At 36.1% G+C, this 23,853-nt stretch overlaps 1 protein-coding gene across 3 annotated transcripts in view; it reads right to left on the bottom strand.

The window, feature by feature from the left end:
* FAM13A (family with sequence similarity 13, member A) overlaps positions 1–23,853 on the bottom strand; it is a 438,275-nt gene that overhangs the window by 54,242 nt on the left and 360,180 nt on the right. For all 3 annotated transcript variants that reach the window (XM_012724150.1, XM_012724149.1, XM_004681127.2), the window contains 3 exons: positions 18,502–18,543; positions 5,641–5,682; positions 2,535–2,711 (listed from right to left, as the gene is read on the bottom strand). In XM_012724150.1, the coding sequence (XP_012579604.1) occupies positions 2,535–2,711; positions 5,641–5,682; positions 18,502–18,543 (261 nt within the window). The remainder of the gene's footprint in view (positions 1–2,534; positions 2,712–5,640; positions 5,683–18,501; positions 18,544–23,853) is intronic.

The raw sequence follows: 23,853 nt of genomic DNA, 5'->3' as shown, positions 1-23,853 counted from the left end.
CCCTGGAGGTGACCCACATGACATGGCAGACCTCTCCTGACCCGCCCGCTGCTCCCCTCAGCAGTGTACTTCGTCAGTCAGCCTGTTCTGCTCCCACGCTGTCTCTGGTGAATCCTCTTACCCTCCACATCTCTGGCCTGTACCCCAGTTCTGTATGAATAAATAAATCTTTTAAAAAAAAGAACAGTTAGCATTTCCAAGCACCTGGAAGAGGGTAATTTTTACAAATGAATTCTAATGATTCACCATTATTTTATAGAACTCTATACTTTGGGGTGTCTTGCTTAACTCTTTGGCATGTGTGTATGCTGCGTTCACCCACCACCAAACTTCCTAGGGCCATTACACTATCAACTTGACACTCTTTATCCACAGAGTAATCCAACCCCTCCACTTGTTCTCCAGTGACCACCATATTTTTCACAGTCTAATAAGACTTATTTTGCTCTGTTTTGCCAGTTTTTATTGATTTGATTATTTATATTTCATATGAATGAAACCCTGATAGTGAATTTTTCATTAAATGAATTAAATAAACCTTTTCAGTTTATATTCCTTGTATGTTTCCATTTTTATTGTAGGAAAAAAAAAGCCTGATGTTTTCTTATGCATTTAGACAATAAGAAGCTATTTACACTGAAATAAAGTATCCATAATCTTTCTTTTCTGTATTGCTTCTTTCAAAAAATTTGTCATGATGAATTTTGTGGAGAATTTGACTCTTCAATCACATACTTACCACCATGTAATACAATATAAACAACATACAAGTTAATTATACATCTAAATATTTTCTCTAAATTTTAGTCAGTAGCTAATTTTTAACATAAATATCTCCTGTATTACTTTTCTAATTTCTAAGAATAGTATAACATTATCTGCTGCTACCCATTAGCTCCAAGATGATCTCTAAAAAAGTGCTGTGTATGCCACTTGAAATTTAGTCTGCTATAATTGCTAACACTATTTTATTTATTTTTGGTTTTGAAACTGAGGTTTACTGAAGCCCTAGAGGTACAGAATGTGTACATTTTAACATTTTATTTGTTAATATAGCCCTTAAATATCTCAGGGACATGTGAGACAGACTTTATTTATGATATTATCTCTTGTGTCTTTCTTTCTTTCTTTTTTTTTTTTAAAGATTTATTTATTTATTCATACAGAACTGGAGTACAGGCCAGAGATGCGGAGGGTGAGAGGATTCACCAGAGGCAGAGCAGGGAGCAGAACAGGCAGATCGATGAAGTACACTGCTGAGGGGAGCAGCGGGCGGGTCAGGAGAGGTCTGCCACACCATGTGGTCACCTCCGGGGCAGGCAGGAATCGAACTCTTGTGGAAGTGGCTTTAGCTTCTCAGTGCTGTGCTTTAAAACCCACTGCGCCACTAGGGAGGGCCTCTTGTGTCTTTCTTTAACAGAAAAATTTTGACCTAGATTTTGAGTCCAGATGAAAAAGAATAGGGGGACTAAAGTTTGGTTTTGTCTTTGACATTTTATCAGGAGTTAAAAACCAGACATTTATGGACACTTAGTGCTACTACAGCTAATAATAAATTTGAAACTTTCCGGAAAAATATATGACTACAGTCTATTGTATGTAAAATATTTTACTTGACAATTTAAGTCATGATTACATAATAATATGGATAGTAATTGTATTTTATCAAATCTTTTACTTGAGAATAAAGTTCCTTGTAATATTAGTCTTGAAATTCATATTACGGGAGTACTTCCAATTGGTCACTGCAGTTATAGCGAAAGAATCCAAGAACTTCTTCTGATTTCGTTTAAGCTCAACCTTCCTTACACTAAAATATAATAATCTGTCAAGAGTACTAGTGTAACATTCTAGTATATAATCAGGTTAAGGTAGTAAGGAAGTCTGCAGATTCATAAGCTAATCTAACAGCCAAATGAATGTTGTCTATCAAGGAACAAAACCACCTCTAGATAGGCAAATGACAATTTTCTCCTCAATGGGTCAGCCCTAAAGAGGGCACATTTAGCCCTCTAAATAAGATATTCATGAGGTCAGTATATGTATTTAATCAGAACTGGCTTTCTACCATATATCATATACCTAGACAAAATTGAAATATTTACTCCCAAATGTTAGATTAGAATGGTCAGTTCTGAAACTCTGAAAGTTTTAACTTTAAATATTGAGATGGGGGGACCTCCCTGGTGGCTCAACGAGTTAAAGCACAGCACTAGGAAGCTAGTCGCCACCCCTTCAGCATGAGTTCGATCCCTGCTCCAGAGGTGATTCACATGGTGCAGCAGACCTCTCTTGTCTCTTCTGCTTCCTTCAGCAGTATATTTTGATGATCTGCCTGTCTGCTCCCCACTTTTTCTCTTGTGAATCCTCTCACAACCCCCCCACCTCTGGACTGTACCCCATTTCTGTATGCATAGATAATTAAATCTTTAAAAAAATATTGAGATGGGAGTAACTGTAACACAGTGACAAATTTAGGTGGATATTTTTAAAAGAAGGAGAGAAAACACAAATAAGTCCCAGTGTCAACTCACAGGTCTCTGCCATGGAGAACATCATCCTGCTCCTTGGCTTGGCGGCGACGCTGTCTGGCGGATGTGATGGAAGATGGTAATGTCCCAGATTCTGGGTCCTCTGAACTTTGGCCTCCAGACGTATTAACATCAAAAAGATGCTGTTCTACAGCTGACCGAATGGTTCTTTCCAAGAGTCTGGAACACAAAATCAAGCAAGCCATCTAATTTACTGTCTTAAAAAACATGTGTCCATAATTTAGAACTCTCAGAAATCCCAATGGAAGATCTACTATAGCTTCACAAACAAAGATGATTTATTAGGCATTCATCTCAAAATATCTGCATTGTGTGTTAAAATATACAAAACTAATAGAACAGTTTCCAATGACGTGGTAACTCTGTTCCTTATCCTTTTTGAAGCCAGGACTACTGAATGGTCATACCTAGTCCAGCAACTATGACAGGAAGCCCCACGGAAATAAGGGTCAGTTAATACAAGGTAAAATAAGGAGTTTTTTTTGTTTTCTTTATGGAGAAATAGTGGGCCTTTTCCTTCAAAGGTCAATTTCCTTTAGATTTTGTACAAGCACTTCTGAGAGAGAGACAGCATGTGTCACAATGCAAATTTGCACAATAGATGCATTCATCTATTTAGAACCCTTTTAACATAAAATTGCTGTGGAATTAATGCTGTTGAAAAAGTACACCTCATCAGAACATTTACTACTCATAACAGAGTGGTAAAATTTTTCTTAAAATTTAAAACTTAAATTTTAAATTTTAAAAATTGAAGTGGTTCCATGCAAGTGTCTGAATAAATGTTACTGAAGATGGAGAGATAGATTTTCTTTATTCAACTGTGCAGACTAGACATGTCCAGGGACTGAAAATAGTGCATGGTAAGATGGATATGCGATCCTTTTTAAAGCTTCATTATCTCTCAGTGTGTCTAAGCTTTTGTTGTTGCACTATTTAGTTCTGGATAAGTTGGCTTGGAATTCTAAACTTTTATTTCTCAAACATGTTTTCCTTTTCTTGAGAAAAATCATATTCCACCTTATCAAACTGTATATATTAATCATGTATTTTTTGCATATCATTTATACCTTAGTAAGGTTATCACCATTTCAAAAAAAAGAATCATGCACACATTTTAAAGTATTCAGGTGGAAATATATACTCAGTTAAATAAAATGGGTCTGAAAAATTAAGCTATTTAAGTATTCCAAATGTAATTTCATAATATATTCAGTAATTTCATTACATGTAAGACAACAAACAAGTATAACTAAAAATTTTTGTTTAAAGATTTATTTATTTATTCATATAGAGTTGGGGCACAGGCCAGAGATGCGGAGGGTGAGAGGCTTCACCAGAGACAAAGCAGGGAGCAGAACAGGCATCGATGAAGCACACTGCTGAGGGGAGCACCGGGTGGGTCAGGAGAGGTCTGCCACGCCATGTGGATCTCCTCCAGGGCAGGCAGGGATCGAACTCATGCTTCTCAGTGCTGTGCTTTAACCTGCTGCGCCACAGGGAGGGCCTAACTAAAATTTTTACATCTAGAACACATTCAATGAATCAAGATTACCATGTGAGTATATTACCATATATAGTGTGTGTATCTATTAGAGAGTGTGTGTGTATATTAGAGCGAGAGAGAGACCCATCCTACAGCTTGTCTATACTCATTAAAACATATAGAAAGTAAAGTATTTGGAAACAAATAGATAGGAACATGTGTAACAGGTATAATTCTGGAATCCTTTTAAAATTCAAAAAGCTCAGAGAGGTTAATCCTGCCCTCTGTTTCCTCATCTCATGTCACATCTTCCCTTCCTTCTTTACCTGATTCCTGTTGCTGGAAGATGCTCCAAAAAGGCCCACATATGTCACAGCAAGAAAGAAGGTAGGTAGATGTGATGGAAAATTTGGGGAAAGCAAGTTTCAAGCATATATATGTAGTGCCTACTGCATGCCAGGTATTTTTGTAGATACTAGTGATACAGCGATAAATATGATGGATAATGTTCCTGCGTCTATGAGACAAGATAATAAAAAAAACATGGAGTTTTAGATAGTGATAAATTTTGTGCAAAATGTGAAAAGTGTTGGAAAGTGACTATCTCTGTGGATAGTCAGAGATAGTGTCTCAGATGAAGTAACATTTGAACTAGGAAATGAACAGTAAGAAGATGTTGGCCATTGTAAGGATCAGGCTGTGCAAGGCTCCAAGGCGGGAATAAGCTTGGCCTTTTTCAGAAACAGAAGCTTGTGTGACTGAAGAATAATGAGCAATATAATCAGAGAGGCAGGCAAGGGCAGACAACTTAAGTTCTGACTTTAGTCGAATTACAACTGGTGGTGTTAGGAAGAAAAGGACATGTGATGGGTCCAATTAGTAGGACACAGCCAGTGACCTTTGGTAAAGACTTGTTACTAACACTAATTTGCTCTTCTTTCTGTGCCCCTGTGAGACTGTAAAGTTCACGCAGACAGAGCCTAAGGCTTATTTGACATTACATGCTTAACATTATGCTTGGCATATTGCAAGTATTAACTAAATATAGGCTGAGCAAAATTAAATGAAGAAGTAGGGACACAGATAACACTAAAATCTTAAATGGCATCCTTTGTCATAAGGTCCCTCCCAAAGCTCACAGATTGCTTTGCAAATATTAACTGACCCTGAAATAATTTTTACTGCAATTAAACAAAAAATCTCGTATGTTTGAATGGTTGGTTGAGTTGTCACTAGTCACACATGCTCATAGAAACTAAATATGAACACTTCTTGTTTGGGAATCTTCTCTGTATAGTTTTAAAAGTCATCATTTGTTTCCTTTTGTATCAATCTTCCAATACAGTCATTTGTTACGTAATGAAGGGATTATTTTCTGAGAAGTGTGCCCTGAGGCAACTTCATCTTAGTGCAGATGCTACTGAGTGTAACTCTGGTGCAGCCTAATGTAACATAATAAATGATAGCATAAGCAGGCTATTTGGTATAGCCAATGGCGGTCACTATCGCTGGTGTGATGTATGCTTGTATTTTACACCATTAAGAAAGCTTTCTATTTAATAAACAGGAAAGGAGGGGGGAACCCCACTCCAAACAACTTACTCTCCAGTTGCTGAAACATTGCTGACTTGGGATACGTGAGCACTGTGGGAAAGAAGCAAAGAGAAATGCAGATTAGATCAGAGACTGAACCTTGAGTCAGGCCTCACTCAGCTTGTGTGGTGCTTTATATCCACTGACATGTGATAACTTTCATAGGTTTCAACAATTAGTGATGGTCCTGGTTTATTCCTGAAAAGTGGCTTTTTCTCAATTTTAAAGATAATCAAGAGACTTCACAAGTGACAATGAAAACCATGTCTACTTGTTCAGCTGCTAAAGACTTCAAAGTCTTTGCATTTTCCCAAATATTAATGCGATTGCTGCTCCCTCCCACTACCAACTCTGCCCACTCCCTCTTTTGGCCTGGCATGGGCACCTACCCCACCACGCCCTGCTCCAGGTGAGCAGAGAAAAGCATTTTTCTAACCTGGTTCTGAATGTACAGAAAACAGAGGGACCAAAGAGGGTTGGACGTGAGGAACCAACACTGCTTTCAATTTCTAAACTATCTTTTCTAAATCACCTTTTCTACAAAAATTCCTCAAGATGAAAAACACTTCAAGTTCTAATAGCTTCACTGTATTACCCAAATTGGTCGAGCATTTGTAAATATCCCCTATTTTTTCTATTTTCTCTAAAGCCTACATTCTTTTGAAAATATTAAAAGGCAGTCAGCATGAAGTGGGATGATGAAAAAGTACAGAACACAATCTGACAGCAGCCCGTGGAGCCCCGCCCTCCTGCCTGTCCTCCGTGTTCACATAACCGCAGTGAGGCTGAGGCTGGCAGCTATTTTAACTCTGTTCAGAGCAGTACTTTTCCATGTTCTGCCGTTTAGTGCCTTGTCCACTTCTACATCAAGATCCAAAAGTAACTATACTTTAAAAAAAGTTACAAAAATCTTTAATGTATTTCAAACTATAGTTTTGCCTAATCTCATAGTTTTTTCTTCTTTGTAGAAGACACCTGAAGAAAATAAAAGCTGCTAATGACCAACACTAATGGTTGCCTTTAAACCACGCTAGAGATCCCCATCAATATATCAGTGCTATTTAATTTTCAACATATGAACATGTTGCTCTGGAATCATCTGCTGGAGTTTTTCTTCCAAGTATGGGTATATCTTATCTCTTGCAATTCAGACTCTAAGTGCCTCAGGGATTAAATGATATTTCTCATTTTCTTTCATCATTCCTTACCACTATCATCACCATCACACCTGGCATAAGACGGGTTATCTCAGAGGGGTCAACAGACACTTAGCCCTGAGAATCTCCTCTAGTTAAAGCTGCAGTAGTTTATCGTAGCCATGGACCAGTGCCAAATCACAGAAGAACCAATTAAAAGAAAGCCATTGTGCACAAGGCACACTCACGAGAATAATCACAATGAATGAATAATACACCCTAAATACATGGATGAATAACACAACCTAATACTTAGAGTGCTTATTATGTTTTAGATATTGTAGTAATTTTTAGAGTTTCTTATTTCCTGCTTACAGTAACTCTGTGATGTAGTTCTATTGTTTTTATTTTCCTATTTTCAGACTAACAGGCTAGAGAAGTTAAGTACTAGTCTATAGTCACAGTCAGGAAACGTATGAGCTGGGATTTAAACCATGGGAGATTTCACTCAGGGCCTTCCTGTTGACATAAGAATTAAGTTTCAGCACTATCACTGCTATCACCACCTGAGTTCAATCCCTGGCCAGGGATCTGACCCAGATGGCACAGCAGACCTCTCCTGTCTCGCCCACTGCTCCCCTCAGCAGTGTATGTCTATAAAATCCACCTGTTCTGCTCCATTCTGTTTCTGGCAAATCCTCTCACATCTCTGGCCTACACTCCAGTTCTTCTACATGAATAAATAAAAGCTTAAAAAAATAGAAAGGTTTAGTTCAGAATCTAAATTCTTAATCACTACACTAGATTTTCAGTCCATCACTTACTAGAATCAAAACTCACTAGAATCATCTTCGTATATGGAAGCCTGGACTTAGGTATTTTCTTTACTTTTTAATCACAACCATTTCTCTTCTGCCTCACAATGCCTGTTATTCATAGTGGTTCCCAGTTTACATAACCAACAATAAATCCTTTGCCTGTTTTCTGTCCTTAATTGGAACAGGCAGTCCCTGCTTTTGAAGCTTTGTGGCTCACCCTCTGTAAATTCAACACTGTGTAATTAACTCCTGTACTCCACTTCTCAATGCAGTTATACAACCTTGGGTTTGGACAGCAGGGGCTACCATGAATAATAACTTGGGAGGAACCTGGGAGGAACCTAGAAGAAGGAAAAGAATGTACATCTGCTAGATATTAAAAGCACGCTGAAGGTGTATAATGAGCTATTGCGTCTCCTAAGCCATCCCCCCCGCCCCAAAAGAGATATATTTCTTCATCTTCTGTCCACATGCCTGAACTTCTTTTTGCCTTTTAAAAGATCACCAGAAAGTGGGGGTGTGGGGAGACTTATACCTAAAATACTCACAATGATGTAAATTAATATAACTTCAATAAAAGATAAAATCCACTGTATGACGTAAAAAAGCAAAGGGTACTATGTAGTTGTCCTAAAAGCTAAAAAATCAAACTGATATTTTCATGTTTATCTTTTGGGTTTGTATGAGAAAAGTGAAAGAAAGGTGAGGAGGAAAGAGACAAGGAAATGGCAAAAAAACCCAACCCGATTGAGAGATTATTAATGTCAATAAATACTTGTTAAGCTCCAATGTGCATCAGAATTGTCTGGGATTTTTTTACACATGGATTCTAATTTATCAGGCCTACGTTTAGGGAAGGAGAAGCGAAGATTCGGCAAAGCTCCCAAACATGCCAGTGATTCTCAAGCTGTTTGCTGGTGGATGACAGTGGTCAGTGGGGTCTAAATATTTGCCACTAGAATTCTTTAAAGCTTCAATTACTGAGATATCACAATTTCTAAATTTTTAAATATTAAAAATATTTGCCACTAGAATTCTTTAAAGCTTCAATTACTGAGATATCACAATTTGGAATAATGAAGGTATAATTTGAGAAGTTATGCTAAACTGAGAGGAAAAAATGGCAAGACATCAACATTTCTATGGTTTAAAAAAAAAATGACCTGAGCCCCCTCAAGTCTTAAAAAGGCTTGTTCAGTTTGTAAAATAACTAAATAACTAAATAAATAATATAATAAAAAAGAAAGCTTATTAATTTTTAAATATAGTTATAGGTCAAATTTTTGATAAATTCAAACTTTTAGATTTTAATAGTTCCTTGGAATTTTTGGTTTACTTAACATATTTGTATGTTCATAGCATTTCCCTAAAGAAAGTATTCTGAGAAGAGAATATTTTCCCTGGGAATCAGAAAAGAGAAATTCTAGTGTTGGCTCTGTAGTTAGCTGAAATGATAGGCAGATTGTTGGTTAGCTGGGCTGTTTTTACTTGGTTTCCTCATACAGAAATAAAAGGTTTGGTTAGTGATCTCTGTGGCTTTCTTTTAGTTCTAAAAGTTGGTAACACTCAATCAGATTTCAATTTATTGCCCAAAGTTTAAATCATTACAAAAGGTAATAACTATATTTTTAGTATTATGACAGTGCCAGGCATATTTATAGTTTATTAGATACTAGAATTAGTGTACAAATACTGCCCCAGTTCTTTTAGAATATGCTTAACAATTCACCAACAACAAGATTTCTAAGAACATTTAATGACTGAACAAGAACTGCTTCTATAGCTATAACTGGCTCCTAGAGGTAATTTGAAAACACTGATGAAAAGATAATATGCAAATAAGCCAAAGTACAAGATTCACTTTATTCATAAATCTTTTTTAAAGTTTTATTTATTTATGGCCCTCCCTGGTGGCACAGCGGGTTAAAGTACAGCACTAAGAAGCTAAAGCCACTTCCGCATGAGTTCGATCCCCGCCTGCCCCGGAGGTGACCACATGGCGTGGCAGACCTCTCCTGGCCCGCCTGCTGCTCCCCTCAGCAGTGTACTTCCTCCATCTGCCTGTTCTGCTCCCCGCTCTTTCTCTGGTGAAGTCTTTCACCACCCTTGAGTCTCTGGCCTGTACCCCAGTTCTGTATGCACCAATAAATAAATCTTTAAAAAAAAAAAAGTTTTATTCATTTATGCATACCAGAACTGGGATACAGGCCAGAGGTTTGGGGGGTGAGAGATTTCATCAGAAACAGAGTGGGGAGCAGGACAGGCAGATCATTTTTTTTAAATCCTCTGTAATAGGCTGAGAATAATAAATTTTTCTCTAATTTGCTAAGAAAATGTCTTACACAGTATAAACACTTGGATATGAAAGAGTTATGTATGATGTTATTGACTTTGTTATCTCTGTTTTCTTTTTGTTCATATCATCAGATATATCCTAGATTTTTATTGTTAACTTTTCTGTGCCATTTATTTTAGGCATGGCTCTTTAGAGCAAAATACAATTTATGTAGTCATTTTTTAAAAAGTATTTTTAATTTTTGTTAAAGAATTTAATCCATTTTTATTTCCTGTCAGAGCTGAGATACTTGTTATAATTTTATGATTTTTGTTTTAGGTTCTCTAATTTGGGAGCTTTCCTTCCCTTTGATTTCTATCTCTAATCTTCTGAAAGAATTTGCAATATATAGGCACCCCATACACTGAGCTTTTAATGATTCCCTCTTCCAGCCATATATCTATAACTAGTAAAATGAAAACAATATCCAAACACAACAAAAACTGCTTTTATTATACTACTACCTTTGATGCAAGACAAGCAAGTTTATTGCTCTTTGCCCTATGTTAATGACTATAATTACTGTCTACTTAACAAGTTTTTTAAATTCACCAATTATCTGATATCTACTTCTTGAGATCTACTTCTATTGTTTTTTAATTGAGGCACCACTGATCTACAACACTGTATATGATTCAGCTATAGACCTCTAGCTATATTGTGCAACAGTGAACATAGAAGTGTATATCTCTCACAACTTTTCATATATATATTACCATACCACACTCAGCAACAAGGCGTCCATAGTCCTGCACGATGTACTATACCCTGCTCTCCACTATGGCAACCTCAGTTCTCCATTTGGACTTTTGAGGTTTGTAAATGGTTTGATTTTGTCTGATTCTCTTTTTTGTTTCTCATTACCTGTATACTATTTATTTTTTTTGTTCTGACCTATTTCACTTCACTTAGCATAATCCCCTCCAGTTTTTTTTTTTAATCCCCTCCAGTTGTATCCATGTATTGCAAGAGGAAATGTTAATCTTATTTGTTTTGTAGGCACATAGTATTCCACTGTGGTTCATGTGTATGTATTTATGTATACACACATTTACATATGTATATATGTATATGTACAAACATATACACACACATATACATACATACCACATCTTAATCTGTCATCAGCTCCTGGGCACTTAGGTTATTTCTGTAATCTAACTACTGCAAATTGTGCTAGAGCGAACACAGGAGTGTACAGATCTCTTTGAAATAGTGTTTTTGCATTCTTTGAGTGGAATTGCTAAATCTATTGGTAAACTTATTTTTAATATTTGGAGAAAACTCCATACTGTTTTCTGTAAGGACTTGAACCTGTGTACATTCCCACCACTGTGTACTCGGGACCCTTCTCTCCACAACTTTGTCAACCTTGCGTTTTTTTGTCTTTGTGATATGCGCCGTTCTTACAGATGTGAGACAGTATCTCTTTGTGGCTTGTGTTTGCATGATAATAAATGATGAGGAAAGTTTGTTGGCCTGTTGGCCTGTGGGCATCTCTTTGGAGAAGTGTCTATTTAGTTCTTCTGCCCAACTTTTGACTCAATTTTATTATTATGTTGTTGAGTTATATGAGTCCTTTGTAGATCTTGGATATTAGTTCCTTTTCAGATGTATGATGTACAAATATTTAATGATTATTTCTTTCTACTTCTATTTCTGTCAGTATGGTTTCTTCCTTAGGATCATAATGCTGAGGTTGGCTGTTCAATATTTGACATTCACTTCTAACATTATTTCTCTCATCACTTTTTCTTCAACAATTTGGAAAAGATGCTCAAGTTTTTATTTTTTCATATACTTGTTTTATTTTCATGGCTAATAATATATATTTACTGCTTTCCCGGTTTTAAAATTTTCTGTTAATAGATTTGTCAGCTCTTACCATGTTCCCATACATGGTTCAGAGTTTGGTTATGTACTTGAGTAATTTTGAGAAGATTAACAATATTACTGCTCAGAGTTAATTCTGAATCGCATTAAATACAATTCTGATATATATATAAATATATATATATATATATATATATATATTTATTTATAGTGAATCTCCAGGATAAGTCATTCATTCCCTTAGTTTGCAATTTTTCTTCATAGGTTGGTTTCAAACAGTTTTTTGAGTTTAGTGACTCTTAAAGAGGATTATCCAATTGAGGTTAAGTTACATTCCAAAGCCTGGATGGATGAAGTGCTTTTAATTTATGTCACTGTCTCTTGACTGTGGGTAAATGACCTCTTTCAGATTTATACTTTCAGAATCAGTAAATGAGATAGCCTAAAACAGTTGTACTTTATGCGTTTGCTGCTCTGTACAATTTTACAACTAAGTTGGAGAAACAGAAACAAATTTGTAGTTTCTCTTTGTTTTGTATATTCTGATAGCAGTCATTAAATTCAATAATCACCCTCCCTTTACACCTTTCTCAAATGCTCTTATTAGCAATTTTAGGGGTAATCCCCTTTTTTCTTTGTTATTTTGTTTCCTGAAAGTGCTAATCTCTGAATGGGTACTGAAATACCCTCCCTAGATAGTTAAAACAGTTTCTATTGAATTGGAAGAAATGTCACTTGCTTTTCTTGGTAGTGTAATACACAGTGGAAGGAATCCAAGTGAATTTTTCCTTCTTTCTTTTCATGGTCATCTATGTCATTCAGATAGTGACTGTGAAGTCTACAAAATCAAAATATGTTTCTTGGTCCACCCTCATTGACAATGTGGTCACTGACATCATTTTCCTTAGCACTGTTGTAATACTGACTTTAGTTTTCTTGTCATTTATTTCATTACTAGAATTTAAATGGGAACTGGGAGTACTTATATCAGGCAAAGCTAGTCTACTACTTGTTTACATTTTATTTAAATCTTCATTTCTTTAAAAATTTTAAATATAATTTATTTATTTATATATACCTTACATCATTGTTCATTTTTTGTACAATTCTTGCTTTCTGCTCTCAGGTGCAGTCCCCGAAGAATTTCCACCACCATTACACACATGAACCATCACCACAGTTGGTGTGCTCTTCTGTCAAATTTTAAAATTTATTGTTATTATTATTAGTTTTCTCTGATCCCGTATTTGGTTCCCCTATATTCCTCTTCTAAGTGAAATTATCCAATATTTTTCTTTTTTCCTTCTGACTTATTTCACTGAGCATGATCCCATCTAGCTCAATCCTGTGTTGCTGTGAATAGCATAAGTTTATCTTTTTTTGATTGTTGAGTAGTATCCATTGTGTACATATAAATAGAGCCCTCAGAGAGTCAAGGTGACTGAGGGATGGAAACAGTAAGAGCTCCTGACAGAATGTGTGCAAAAGTAGAATTTTTCCTTTGCTTTGCTATGCTGACAGAGACATTAGGAGAAGCATACAAAAAATAAAAACATCCATATAATTTTTTGGTTTTCAATATAGTCTAAATAGACTCTTAGTATTTAAATTAACATTGATAGAATTAAATGCCCAAAATGTGATTAGTGATTCTTAGGTGTTGACAACTCAAAATTGAATTTTGGAAGAATTCTGTGACAAATAGCAGTAAAGTTTATAACATTCTTTGGCATAAAATAATTTTAAATTTGATCTGGTTCAGTGGTTTTCAGCTAAGGTTATATATAGAAACTTCCACGATACTTTTTCCACTTAAAGTTGTTTATTTTCTTTCTAAAGATTTATTTATTTATGCATATAAAAGCTGGGGTATGGCCAGAGGTGCGAGGGTGGGGGGCGGTGAGAGGATTCACCAGAGACAGGTGGGGAGTAGAACAGGCAGATTTGTTGAAATACACTGCTAAGGGGAGCAGCGGGTGTGACAAGAGAGGTCTGCTGTGTGCGTTAGCTCCCTGGGTGAGAATCATGCTGTAGTGGGTGAAGATAGTGTCACAGTGTTGAGACTTAACCCCTTATGACACGACGGAGGCCCCTCAAAATTTTTATTTATTTATACATATAGAGATGGGGTATAGGCCAGAGGTACAGGGGCAGCGAAAGGAATCACCAAAGACAGAGTGGGGAGCAGAACAGGCAGATTCCCAAAGTACACTGCTGCGAGTAGCAGCAGGCGAGAAAGGAGAGGTCTGCTGCACCAGTGATCCAACCCGCCCTGAAGTGGCTGCGACTAGCTTGCAGTGCTGCGCTTTCAGCCGCTGCACCACCAGGGAGGGCAACCACCTTGACCATTTTTTTTTTTTAAAGATTTATTTATTTGTACAGAACTGGGGTACAGGCCAGAGATGCGAAGGGTGAGAGGCTTCACCAGAGACAGAGCGGGGAGCAGAACAGGCAGATCGACCAAGTACACTGCTGAGGGGAGCAGCGGGCGGGTCAGGAGAGGTCTGCCACGCCATGTGGATCTCCTCCGTGGCGGGTGGGGATCGAACTCATGCGGAAGTGGCTTTAGCTTTTTAGTGCAGTGCTTTAACCCGCTGCGCCACCAGGGAGGGCCCCCACCTTGACCATTTTTAAGTGTACAGCTCAGTAGCATTAAACACATTCCCTTGTTGTGCAACCATTACCATGATCCATTTCTGGAACTTTTCACCTTGTAAAACTGAAATTGTACCCACTGAATGATAACTTCCAATCCTACCCTTGCTTCAGCAGCCATTACTTTATAAATTTGACTATTGTAGACTCTTCATACAAGTAGAATCATATTGAATATGGCTTATTTCTCTTAGAAGAAATATCCTCAAGTTTCACTCATGCTGTAGTATGTGTACAAACTTTTTTTGAAAGCTGAATAACACTGAATTGTATACTTATATTGTGAATTATTTACTCATCTGTTGATGGACATGTGACTTTTACCTTTTGGCTATTAAATAAAGCTACAATGAACATGGGTATAAAATCTCTCTTCAGGATCTAGCTTTTAATTCTTTAGAGTATAGGCCCAGAGTGAAATTGTTGGACCATATGCTAATTCTATGTTTAATATTTTGAGAAATTACCATATTATTTTCTCTAGTGGCTGCACCATTTTACACTTTACTACTACATTAAGTGTTTCAATTTCTCTTCATCTTTTCCAGCATGTACTTATTATATTTATTTTTGCTAGATCATCCCTACTGGCTCCTTCTTTGGGATTCTAGCTAGAAAAAGGTGTTGATGTGACCAGAAAGTTCTTCCCCTTAGGTTTGAGGTTCAAGCTTTTTTGGTGGCAAATAAGGTCTAGGGTAACCTGTCCTTCCCTTTCATTTCCTTAATCACTTCAACAGGACTGGTGATTGCTAATGAGCCTCTGGGGACCGTGACACTCACTGTTTGAGCTATTGTAGCTGCAATAAATTTGCCACGTGGGATGGTGGCAGGTGTAGGTTTGTAGCTGCTATTTTTTCCCTTTGTAAAAATTCTCTGTGGTGAGTTATGGTACACTGGAGAAGTACTGACATTAGAGAAGACAGTATTTTTACCACAGAAAAGTGGTTAATGTAAATGGGAATTTATGTCTATTTCTAACAGTCCTTCCTTCCCACAGAGAGGATGGAAGGAATTGAAATGTCTAGTAGAATACAGGCCGTAGAGTACATCATTCAGCTACAACTGTTAAAAGAGTTTCACAACACAGAAACTGAAATTCTACAAGGTGAAAAGTAAGGCAAAGCAGTGACTGAATTGGTCTCTCTGGTTTTCCCCATTCTTGCCTTCCAGGAAGGTCCAGGAACCTTCACTAGGACAGCAAAGCCTTCCCAATGTTCTCATCTGTATCCTCCACCTGAAACCCAGGCTCCTTCTTGCAATTAAACATCTACCTTGTTGCCACTCCAGTAATTGGATGCCTGTCTGATCACCTCTGTGATTCCTTTACGGATCACCTATTCTCCCCGAAAAAGCCCAATTTTGTTCTTAACTTCTCTCTTCTGAGTTGGTTTCCTTGACGACTGCCTACTGCAAGGCTAGCATCCCTGAACTCTGCCACTCTAGTTCATACAGGGCTTTGAAGAATAAATCAACAAATTGAATTCCCACCAGTGGCTAGTTACCAACCCCGTCCCCCACCCCCACCCCTCTCCTCTATGCCTGTAGCTTATACCCAGAACTATTTCTGGTAAAGACCCACCCCAGGGTGATGCATCTTGAATCTCTTAACTGGGCCTATTAGCCCCACCTCAGACAGGGGTGACCAGACTGCACTGTCAAAGCACAACATGCAGCAGTCAATAGTCCTAATCACGGAAGCTATCATTTGCAACTACTAATAATCACGTCTTACTTTCAAACACTCAGTCAATATTATGTAGATTCCAAAGTGCCAATTCATTATGCTATTAAAAATTAGGGAATTCATAAGTCTTGTAATAACTTCTGTTTTGTTTTTTTTTTATTTCACAGCACAAGAATCTTAAGCAAAAAAAGTGGGTCAGAAAGGAATGAAAGACAAGGAAGCTATAGAAGCCTATTTAAAATGTTTAGTATGCAGTTGCTTTTATTTGTGCAAATCATTCATAAATTAAATTATCAGAGAGTATGTTATGTTTCTAGGTTCTAGAAAATCTAGAGGAACTTAACCATAGTTAACAATGGTATATTTTTTCTTTTACCTGAATTCTATACATCTGAATGACATAATAGTTTATGTCAAACTAGTCATAAATAATTTTAAAAAATGGTTCGTGTACTACATCATATAGTGTTCTTCAGAAAAAGAAACTACATTTGAAATTTTAATTTCAGGGTAAATATTCAAGCTAAGTGTACTTATGAAATAGTTCCACTTACTTTAAATTTCTGTCACATGAAGAGAATGCCTGCTGGTAACTTACATTTTATGCAGCTTTACTTCCACTATAAATGTGGGCTAGTATGCTTGTTCATTCTTTTCTTTTTTCTTTTTTAGATTTTAAGACTTTTTTTTTAAAAAAAAGATTTTTTTTTTATGCATAGAAGAACTGGGGTATAGGCCAAAGGTTCAGGGGTTGGTGAGAGAATGCACCAGAGATAGAGTGGGGAGCAGAACAAGAGGAGCTACTGAAATATACTATGGAGGGAAGAAAGACAGGTCTGCTGCACCAGGCCCCTTGAAGCTTTTAACACTGATAGGTCAAATAGATTCTATTGAGAATTAAGGAAATGTAGGTTTTCTTTTTCCTTTTTAAACTTTCATGAGTACAGATAGAGATTACATTATTAGTCGAGTATTCAGCTTATGTAATTATAACAGTTTTTACACAATAAAGCTCAATTATGTGTCTTTGAGTACTTAAGACTTAAGAACCAGTTTTCATTTGTTGCTCTTTAACATAGTAATCAAACTGAAATAAAATTCAGTACTATGTAAAATAGAGATTGATGTTATCCATCGATCTTACATAAAAATAAGACAGTCAGAAGAATAGCTCTCAAAAATTGTCATGATCCTTTGTACTACATAAGACTGAATTTCCATTAATATATGATAATTATTTGTTTGATTTGACTATGTATATTTACATAATATCACCATGTATTCAATAACAACATCTTCATGTGTTTACAGTAATTGCACTGTGGAGATAGTATTCAAGCCATTGATTGAGTTGGCAGAAAACCAGGATGAATCAAATGGACCACCATGTTGTCTCAAAGGGAAACCTCAAATGTTCCCTCTCTTGCCACAAAGATTATGCAATAAGCTCAAAGTTACTAAAGGGCAGAACACAACCCAAGAATAGTTACTTGGTTGAGCTTGAAGAGCTGTGATACATTTTTGAACTCTTTGTAGTTGAATTCAAATCTAAATATTGGGTCTACTATAGCAAATCATATTTTTTAAAAAGTTATCTATTGCATATCTTGACATTTCTTTTTAAAAGAGAATATTCTTCAAGATTGAGGAAAAATTTTAAAAAACTTCAGTAAGTTTGACTCTACACAGTTATTTTCAAATATATACTCTAGAAGCCTTGAAGAGAGTAGGCACTGAGCAAAGAAATGCATTAAGTAAGAAAATTTTGTTTTTAGGTTATTTCTAAGTTGAAGAGTTCACTTAAAATCACTTAGGAACAGCAACTTTTTAGTCACTAGAGATAAGTCATCTTATTTAACATCTACTTTGAATTCTGCATACTAACCTTACCTGCTATTTTTCTGACTTTATAAGCTTTAGAAAATAATCCTGAGCTCCAAAAATTTGCTAAATACTAGTTTTCTAGCATACAATTCATAGAGCGTGATTTAATGTAACCTGAAGTTTCTTGGCAAGTGAGCACCTTTTGCTCCAACCATTTTTCCCCTCTGTGAAAATGTACAAGATAGAGCTTTTTCAATTTAGGTTATAATATAACCATTAGACAGTATTACAAAGTAAAATGGCTATCTTGAAAAAAAAAAAAAGGTTATTTTGATGATTCTGAACTTGAAACCCAGTTTAGTCCCTTCAACAACTAAAAATTATTTTAAGATTCTTAAGCCAAAAAGGGGGAAAATATAGCATGGTCAGTATATAGAGGGGTTCTAATAAGCTTACTCTGGCCACATGTAGATAGAATATTTTACTGAAAAAAAAAAACCAAAATAAGCAAATAAATAAGTAAATAAAAAGAAGCTTAACCTTCTTGCAGTCCCAATAATAGATCAAGAAAAAGCAAATAAATACCTTAAATAGAAAGGCGACAGAGGTCTTTCATCTTCCTGTGAACTAAAAGAAAAACATATTTTGAATTACTATAATTTCTGTTACTATCATAACAATTTTACTAAAACTCTGCTCACCTGTCACAAATTTTGTTTTGAGACATAAGTGCTAATCTCACATGGAATAATATTTTAGTTAAACACACTCAGACTTTGCCAAGGCCAATTACTTCTTCAAGGAAGGCCATTAAGAGAGATTGTCTCTAGATTAACCTAAGGTGAAAGTAATACAACTCACTTTCAAGAGGAAGCTTTTTACTACTTTATTCTATAAGCCCAATTCAAATACTCACATATTACACATAACCTCTTAAAATGATTACATACTCAATTATCTCAATAAAGTTAATTGCAGCTTATTAACATGATGATGAAACTAAGAAACCGCCAACTAAATATTCTTATTAAATGTGAGCATGTGAGCCACTTCAGCAGTGAGGCCCTCGTTATGAAAACACACCAGTTAGTAACGCCCATGCACTCTGTCTTCTGTAGTTACTCTAAGTATTAACTGGAATGGTTAACACAAATGGAAATAGACACAATTATAAAAATAACTTAGCTTCTCAGCCAACACAGAATCTGATTACAAAAATGAATTAATTTTTAACATGCAAAATACATGCTATAATAAAATATTTTTCCTTTATGTAACCTGTTTTATTTCCTTCTGATAAATGACCGCAAAGCATAGTTTCTTTTCCTATGTCTGCTGGAGTAGTTTTTGAACTCTTTGATTATATACTACAATACGATTTTTTTTTTTAACTGGTCAATGACGTCAGTATATGAAAAAGAAAAATCTATTAATTAGATACATAATTAATAGAGAAATGCAGAAATAATTTGATAATGTTAAAAAGGAATTGTAATATTTCTGTATGTAATTTTATGGTTAGTCTTCTACATCACCTGGTGTATATACCACTATTGAGGAAGCAATTAACTTCAGTGCTCTCTTTACGTTTTCCTACTCATCAATGGTGAAAAGAGAAAGTTTGCTTCAACTGGTAATATCCTGTTGGTCTGACAACCAACAAAACCGCATTACAAAGCTCCAGTGTAAAACACACATGACTCCCGGTTGGTAAAGTTGAAAAGCTCGTAACATTCTGATTGGAAGATGGCACCCAGAATATACTCTGTTTCATTCTCTTATAATTTGGTATCAGTTTCAATACTGCTTGGCTCTCCTACAGTCTATGCTGCCAAAGAATTCACTCAGTACTTGATTGTGCTAATTCTCTCCAAGTGAGGGGTACATCATGGCTCAGTTTTACTATTGACTGTACCATGCATGGATTAAGGGCAGGGCCTGCAGTAGACAGTAAAGCTGAGGAGTGAGAGGCACAATACCTGAGGAATAATCACCTTGAGCAGCGCTATTACTGGAGGGAACTACTAGCAGCCAACCTGAAAAGTGGACCTTCACAGTTATAAGCTGAACACTGCATTCAAACTATTTCTAAGAAATACTTAAATCATAAAAGGGCAGCACTGGATGCTTCCTAATCAAGGACTCAGTGTTATAAAGTGCTAATTCTGGCCAACACTATGCAAAATGCTGCAATGAAACACCTATAAATATTTTGTTATAGGAAAATCATTTCCATGTATTGTATAAATGGACACTGGCTAAATATTTCCTTGCCTGAAAATATTGCCTGGAAATACATTCTGGAATGTATCCTTAAATTGTTATGAAAACAGAACAAAAATGAGCACATTTGATCTAGAGTACTTCAGTTACCATTCCATTTAACAGCAATATGGTTTTCTTAGATTTTAGAAGTGCTCTAGGGAGATTTTTAGATGCTGCAGGGTTCGATCACAGCTCTACATGAGTTTTGGCCAATACTCTTGTGTAGGTGTGTCTGACTTCTTTAGAGCAAACAGAGATGATCACAGTCAAAATTTTCTTCTTTGCACCTTTTCTTCCTTACACATTTATTACCTGCCAGGTATTACCAGGTGCTCTACTTCACCTCACATCCTCACAGCACCCTCTCAGCTGCTTGCCTTCACTGAGGAGAGCAGGGTCAGAAGGAGCAGTCTAGGCAGGTCCCACCTGTGTAAATTCCTGCAGTATACATGTTAGTCTACTTTTTGCTGTTTACCATTTTCCCTTTGATTTGAACCTATCAGATGAACAGGTCAGGGAAAAATTCATTCCATGGTTAGTCCGTACTTCCAGCAGTCCTCAATAATATCTTGTGGACTTTGTAATCTCCATATCATGCTTTTCATTATAGCAACTCTACACCCATCTTTCAGTCAAAGTCCATTCACAGTGCATCACAAAATGTGACTATTAAAATACTGGCAGTTTGACACAAGCTTTTAATCATAAAAAACTTTTTTTTTTTATCAGGTTACATTGGCAAAATTTGTTAATGAAAAAGAAAAGCAGAAATTCTTAGTTTGGGTATGTCTTTGTCCCGGAATTTTTGACCAGTTTTAAGGGTTTCCAAAAAGAAAATACAAGCACTACAATATAAATAAAAGGACATATATTCATTAATTATTAGAGTTACTCAATCAACAGCTTTCAACAAGGCAACAATCTATCTATAGTACCAAGAAGAATTTGAAAAGAAAATAAAAATTCTCATATATTTTTTCCCCATTCATAAAAATATTATTGCATAGCTCGGGTCTAGTAGTATGATCTTGCCAGAGAGAAATTCTGAAACCAAAGTACTGCTTTTCAATTATTAAATCAGTTAGTTCCTTTTATTTATTTATTTATTTATGCATACAGAACTGGGGTACAGGTCAGAGGTGTAGGGGCAGTGAGAGGATTCACCAGAGACAGAGTGGGAGCAGAACAGGCAGATTGACAAACTACTCTGCAGGACAGCAGGTGAGACAAGAGAGATCTGCCACACCACGTGGGACAGCCCCGTGGCCAAAGAGAACTTGTGCTGAAGTGGCTGTGGCTAGCTTTGCAGTGCTGTGCCTTACTCACTGAACCACCAGGGAGGGCCCAAATCAGTTAATTCTTAAAAGTCGGTTTAATGCACTGATTTTAATTTTTAGGGAAAAAGACCAAGGGCCTTCCTTTCAAATGAAACTGAAAAAATAAACTTTTTTGACAAAATTTGCACATCAGAATGCAAAAACAGTGAAAGATCACCATTTTTACAGTTGTACAAATGGATTTTGTACTATTATGATAAGTCTCTTAGTATGTATTTACAGAAGTTGCTTATGCTGTTTCTGGCTTTGTGTCAATCTTAAGCATGTGCAATGATACTGAATGAGTGATAACTTTTTGCATAAATTTTAAGTTGAGCACATGATTTCTTTCACTTTTAATAAAAAAAATAAGCACATCTACTGTGCATGAAAATGGGTGTGTCATGAAATGAAGCCAAAGTATGCTGTAACAACTTGGAATTCATTCAATTTCCCCTTGGTTACTAGTATAAGCCCTATGTTTTAATTATTTCCTGTTTGCTGACTTTGAATAATGTCCAAACTTTAGCAGTCAGTCAATTAGTTTGCTTTTTAAAAATTTGAAAATACAATGAGAGACTTGGGCAATCGTGCCATGTATGTGAGACAATTACGTATTTAATGTGCTCAGACATGTGGTATTATAGTTTCTCAAAACAATGGCCTCTGGAAAGAATATTTATCAAATAGAGCCAAGGAGTAGTACAAATCTAAGATGGTGAAACTGAAAGAGACAATAGCATAGATATTTGGTTTTGGCTAATCCCTGTCTAATTTATTTTTTTCACATAGATCCACACAGATAGATGCACATAATGACCCCGGGCTTAAAATTTCTTGGTGCACTGAATTTCTAAACTGAAGTCACAGAATCCCATGCCTATCAATTTAATTATACAGAAAGCTAATTGAAATCATGAAAAGCAAGATGTTTTTATGTCTAAGAAAACCAACTACTGTTGGGAGAATCCCAGAGTGAGGTAGTTAGAGTGGACCTTCAATTACTGGATCCAACCACATTCCATTCAATTCCCCTTTGAACCAACTTGATAAACATTTCAATTAGTTCGCTTTCTAAGTGGTTAAAGTGGCTGGCTAACCCTCAAATTACATAATTTGCATATTAGCTACATACTTTAAATACATTTTCCAGTGATTTGAGTTAGAAAAAATAGTTCATGTGTTCCTTGAGTACTGAAAAGTGCAGAAAAATAGGTAAATGCTAAGGATTGGGCCACATTCATTAGAAGTAACTAGGGAAACCTCTTTGGGCTTAAAAAAGAAAGAAAGAGCAAAAGGAAGGGAAGACGAGAGAGACAAGTATGTAACGCACACTTAGTGAATATTATTAAGATCAATGTTCTTACAGGAACGAGATGAAACACTTGTTTTCTCAACCCTAATGCCAGAATGAACTTGGGTCAAAGAAGTACAGATTTTGTTGAGTTCAGATAGCAGAGAAAAGCAGAGTAGAAGCGAGTCTAGATTTGCCCATAGTAAATATGAGAATTGAGTAAATGGGGTAACTGATAAGAATATTTCCAAGTAAGTCTTTTTAGTCTTTTCTTTTTATTGAGGTAACACTGGTTTATGACATGCACAGGTTTCATTTATATTTCAACATCTGTATAACTTTACATCTCTACCAACAGTCTTGTTTTATTCACTACCATAAAAGTGACCCCCTTTACTCACTTTACTCACTGCTCATTCATCCTTCCCCTGATAGCCTCGATTATGTTGTTAGAATATGAGTTTCGTTTTGTTTATTCATATGTTCTTTATTTTCACGTGAGAAAAATACATGTTCTTATTTCTTCATTTAACTTATTTTATTTAGCATAATCTCCTTAAGGTCCATCCATGTTGTTCCAAATGGTAAGATTTAATCTTTTTCTTCTTTTATAGCTTAGTAGTATCCCATTATATTTCTATGTAACATATACATTTTTTTTTTACCTGATCATCTCTTGTTGGGCATTTAGGTTTTTTTTATATTGTGACAATTTCAAATTCCTTTAAAATATTCTTTTCTGCCTTAGCTCCTATGGAAAACAATATGGAAGTTCTTCAAAATATTAATGATAGATCTACCATATGATCCAGCAACTCCACTCTTTGGAATTTACCCAACAATGCAAAAACACTAATTCAAAGAGATATATGCACTCCTATGTTCACTGTAGCACTATTTCCAATAGTCAAATTATGGAAACAGTCTAATTGACCAATAACAGAGGGGTGTGTTAAGAAGATGTGGTGTATAGGCCCTCCCTGGTGGTGCAAGGAGTTAGGATACAGTACTGCAAGCTAGCTACAGCTCTTGAGTGCGAGCTCTATGTCTGGCCCTGGAGGA

Source organism: Condylura cristata, unplaced genomic scaffold, assembly GCF_000260355.1.
Source record: "Condylura cristata isolate star-nosed mole 26May11 unplaced genomic scaffold, ConCri1.0 scaffold00012, whole genome shotgun sequence".
Taxonomy (NCBI): Eukaryota; Metazoa; Chordata; class Mammalia; order Eulipotyphla; family Talpidae; genus Condylura; species Condylura cristata.
The sequence above is the reverse complement of the archived record's forward strand: the minus strand, read 5'-3'. Positions and strand labels throughout refer to the sequence as shown.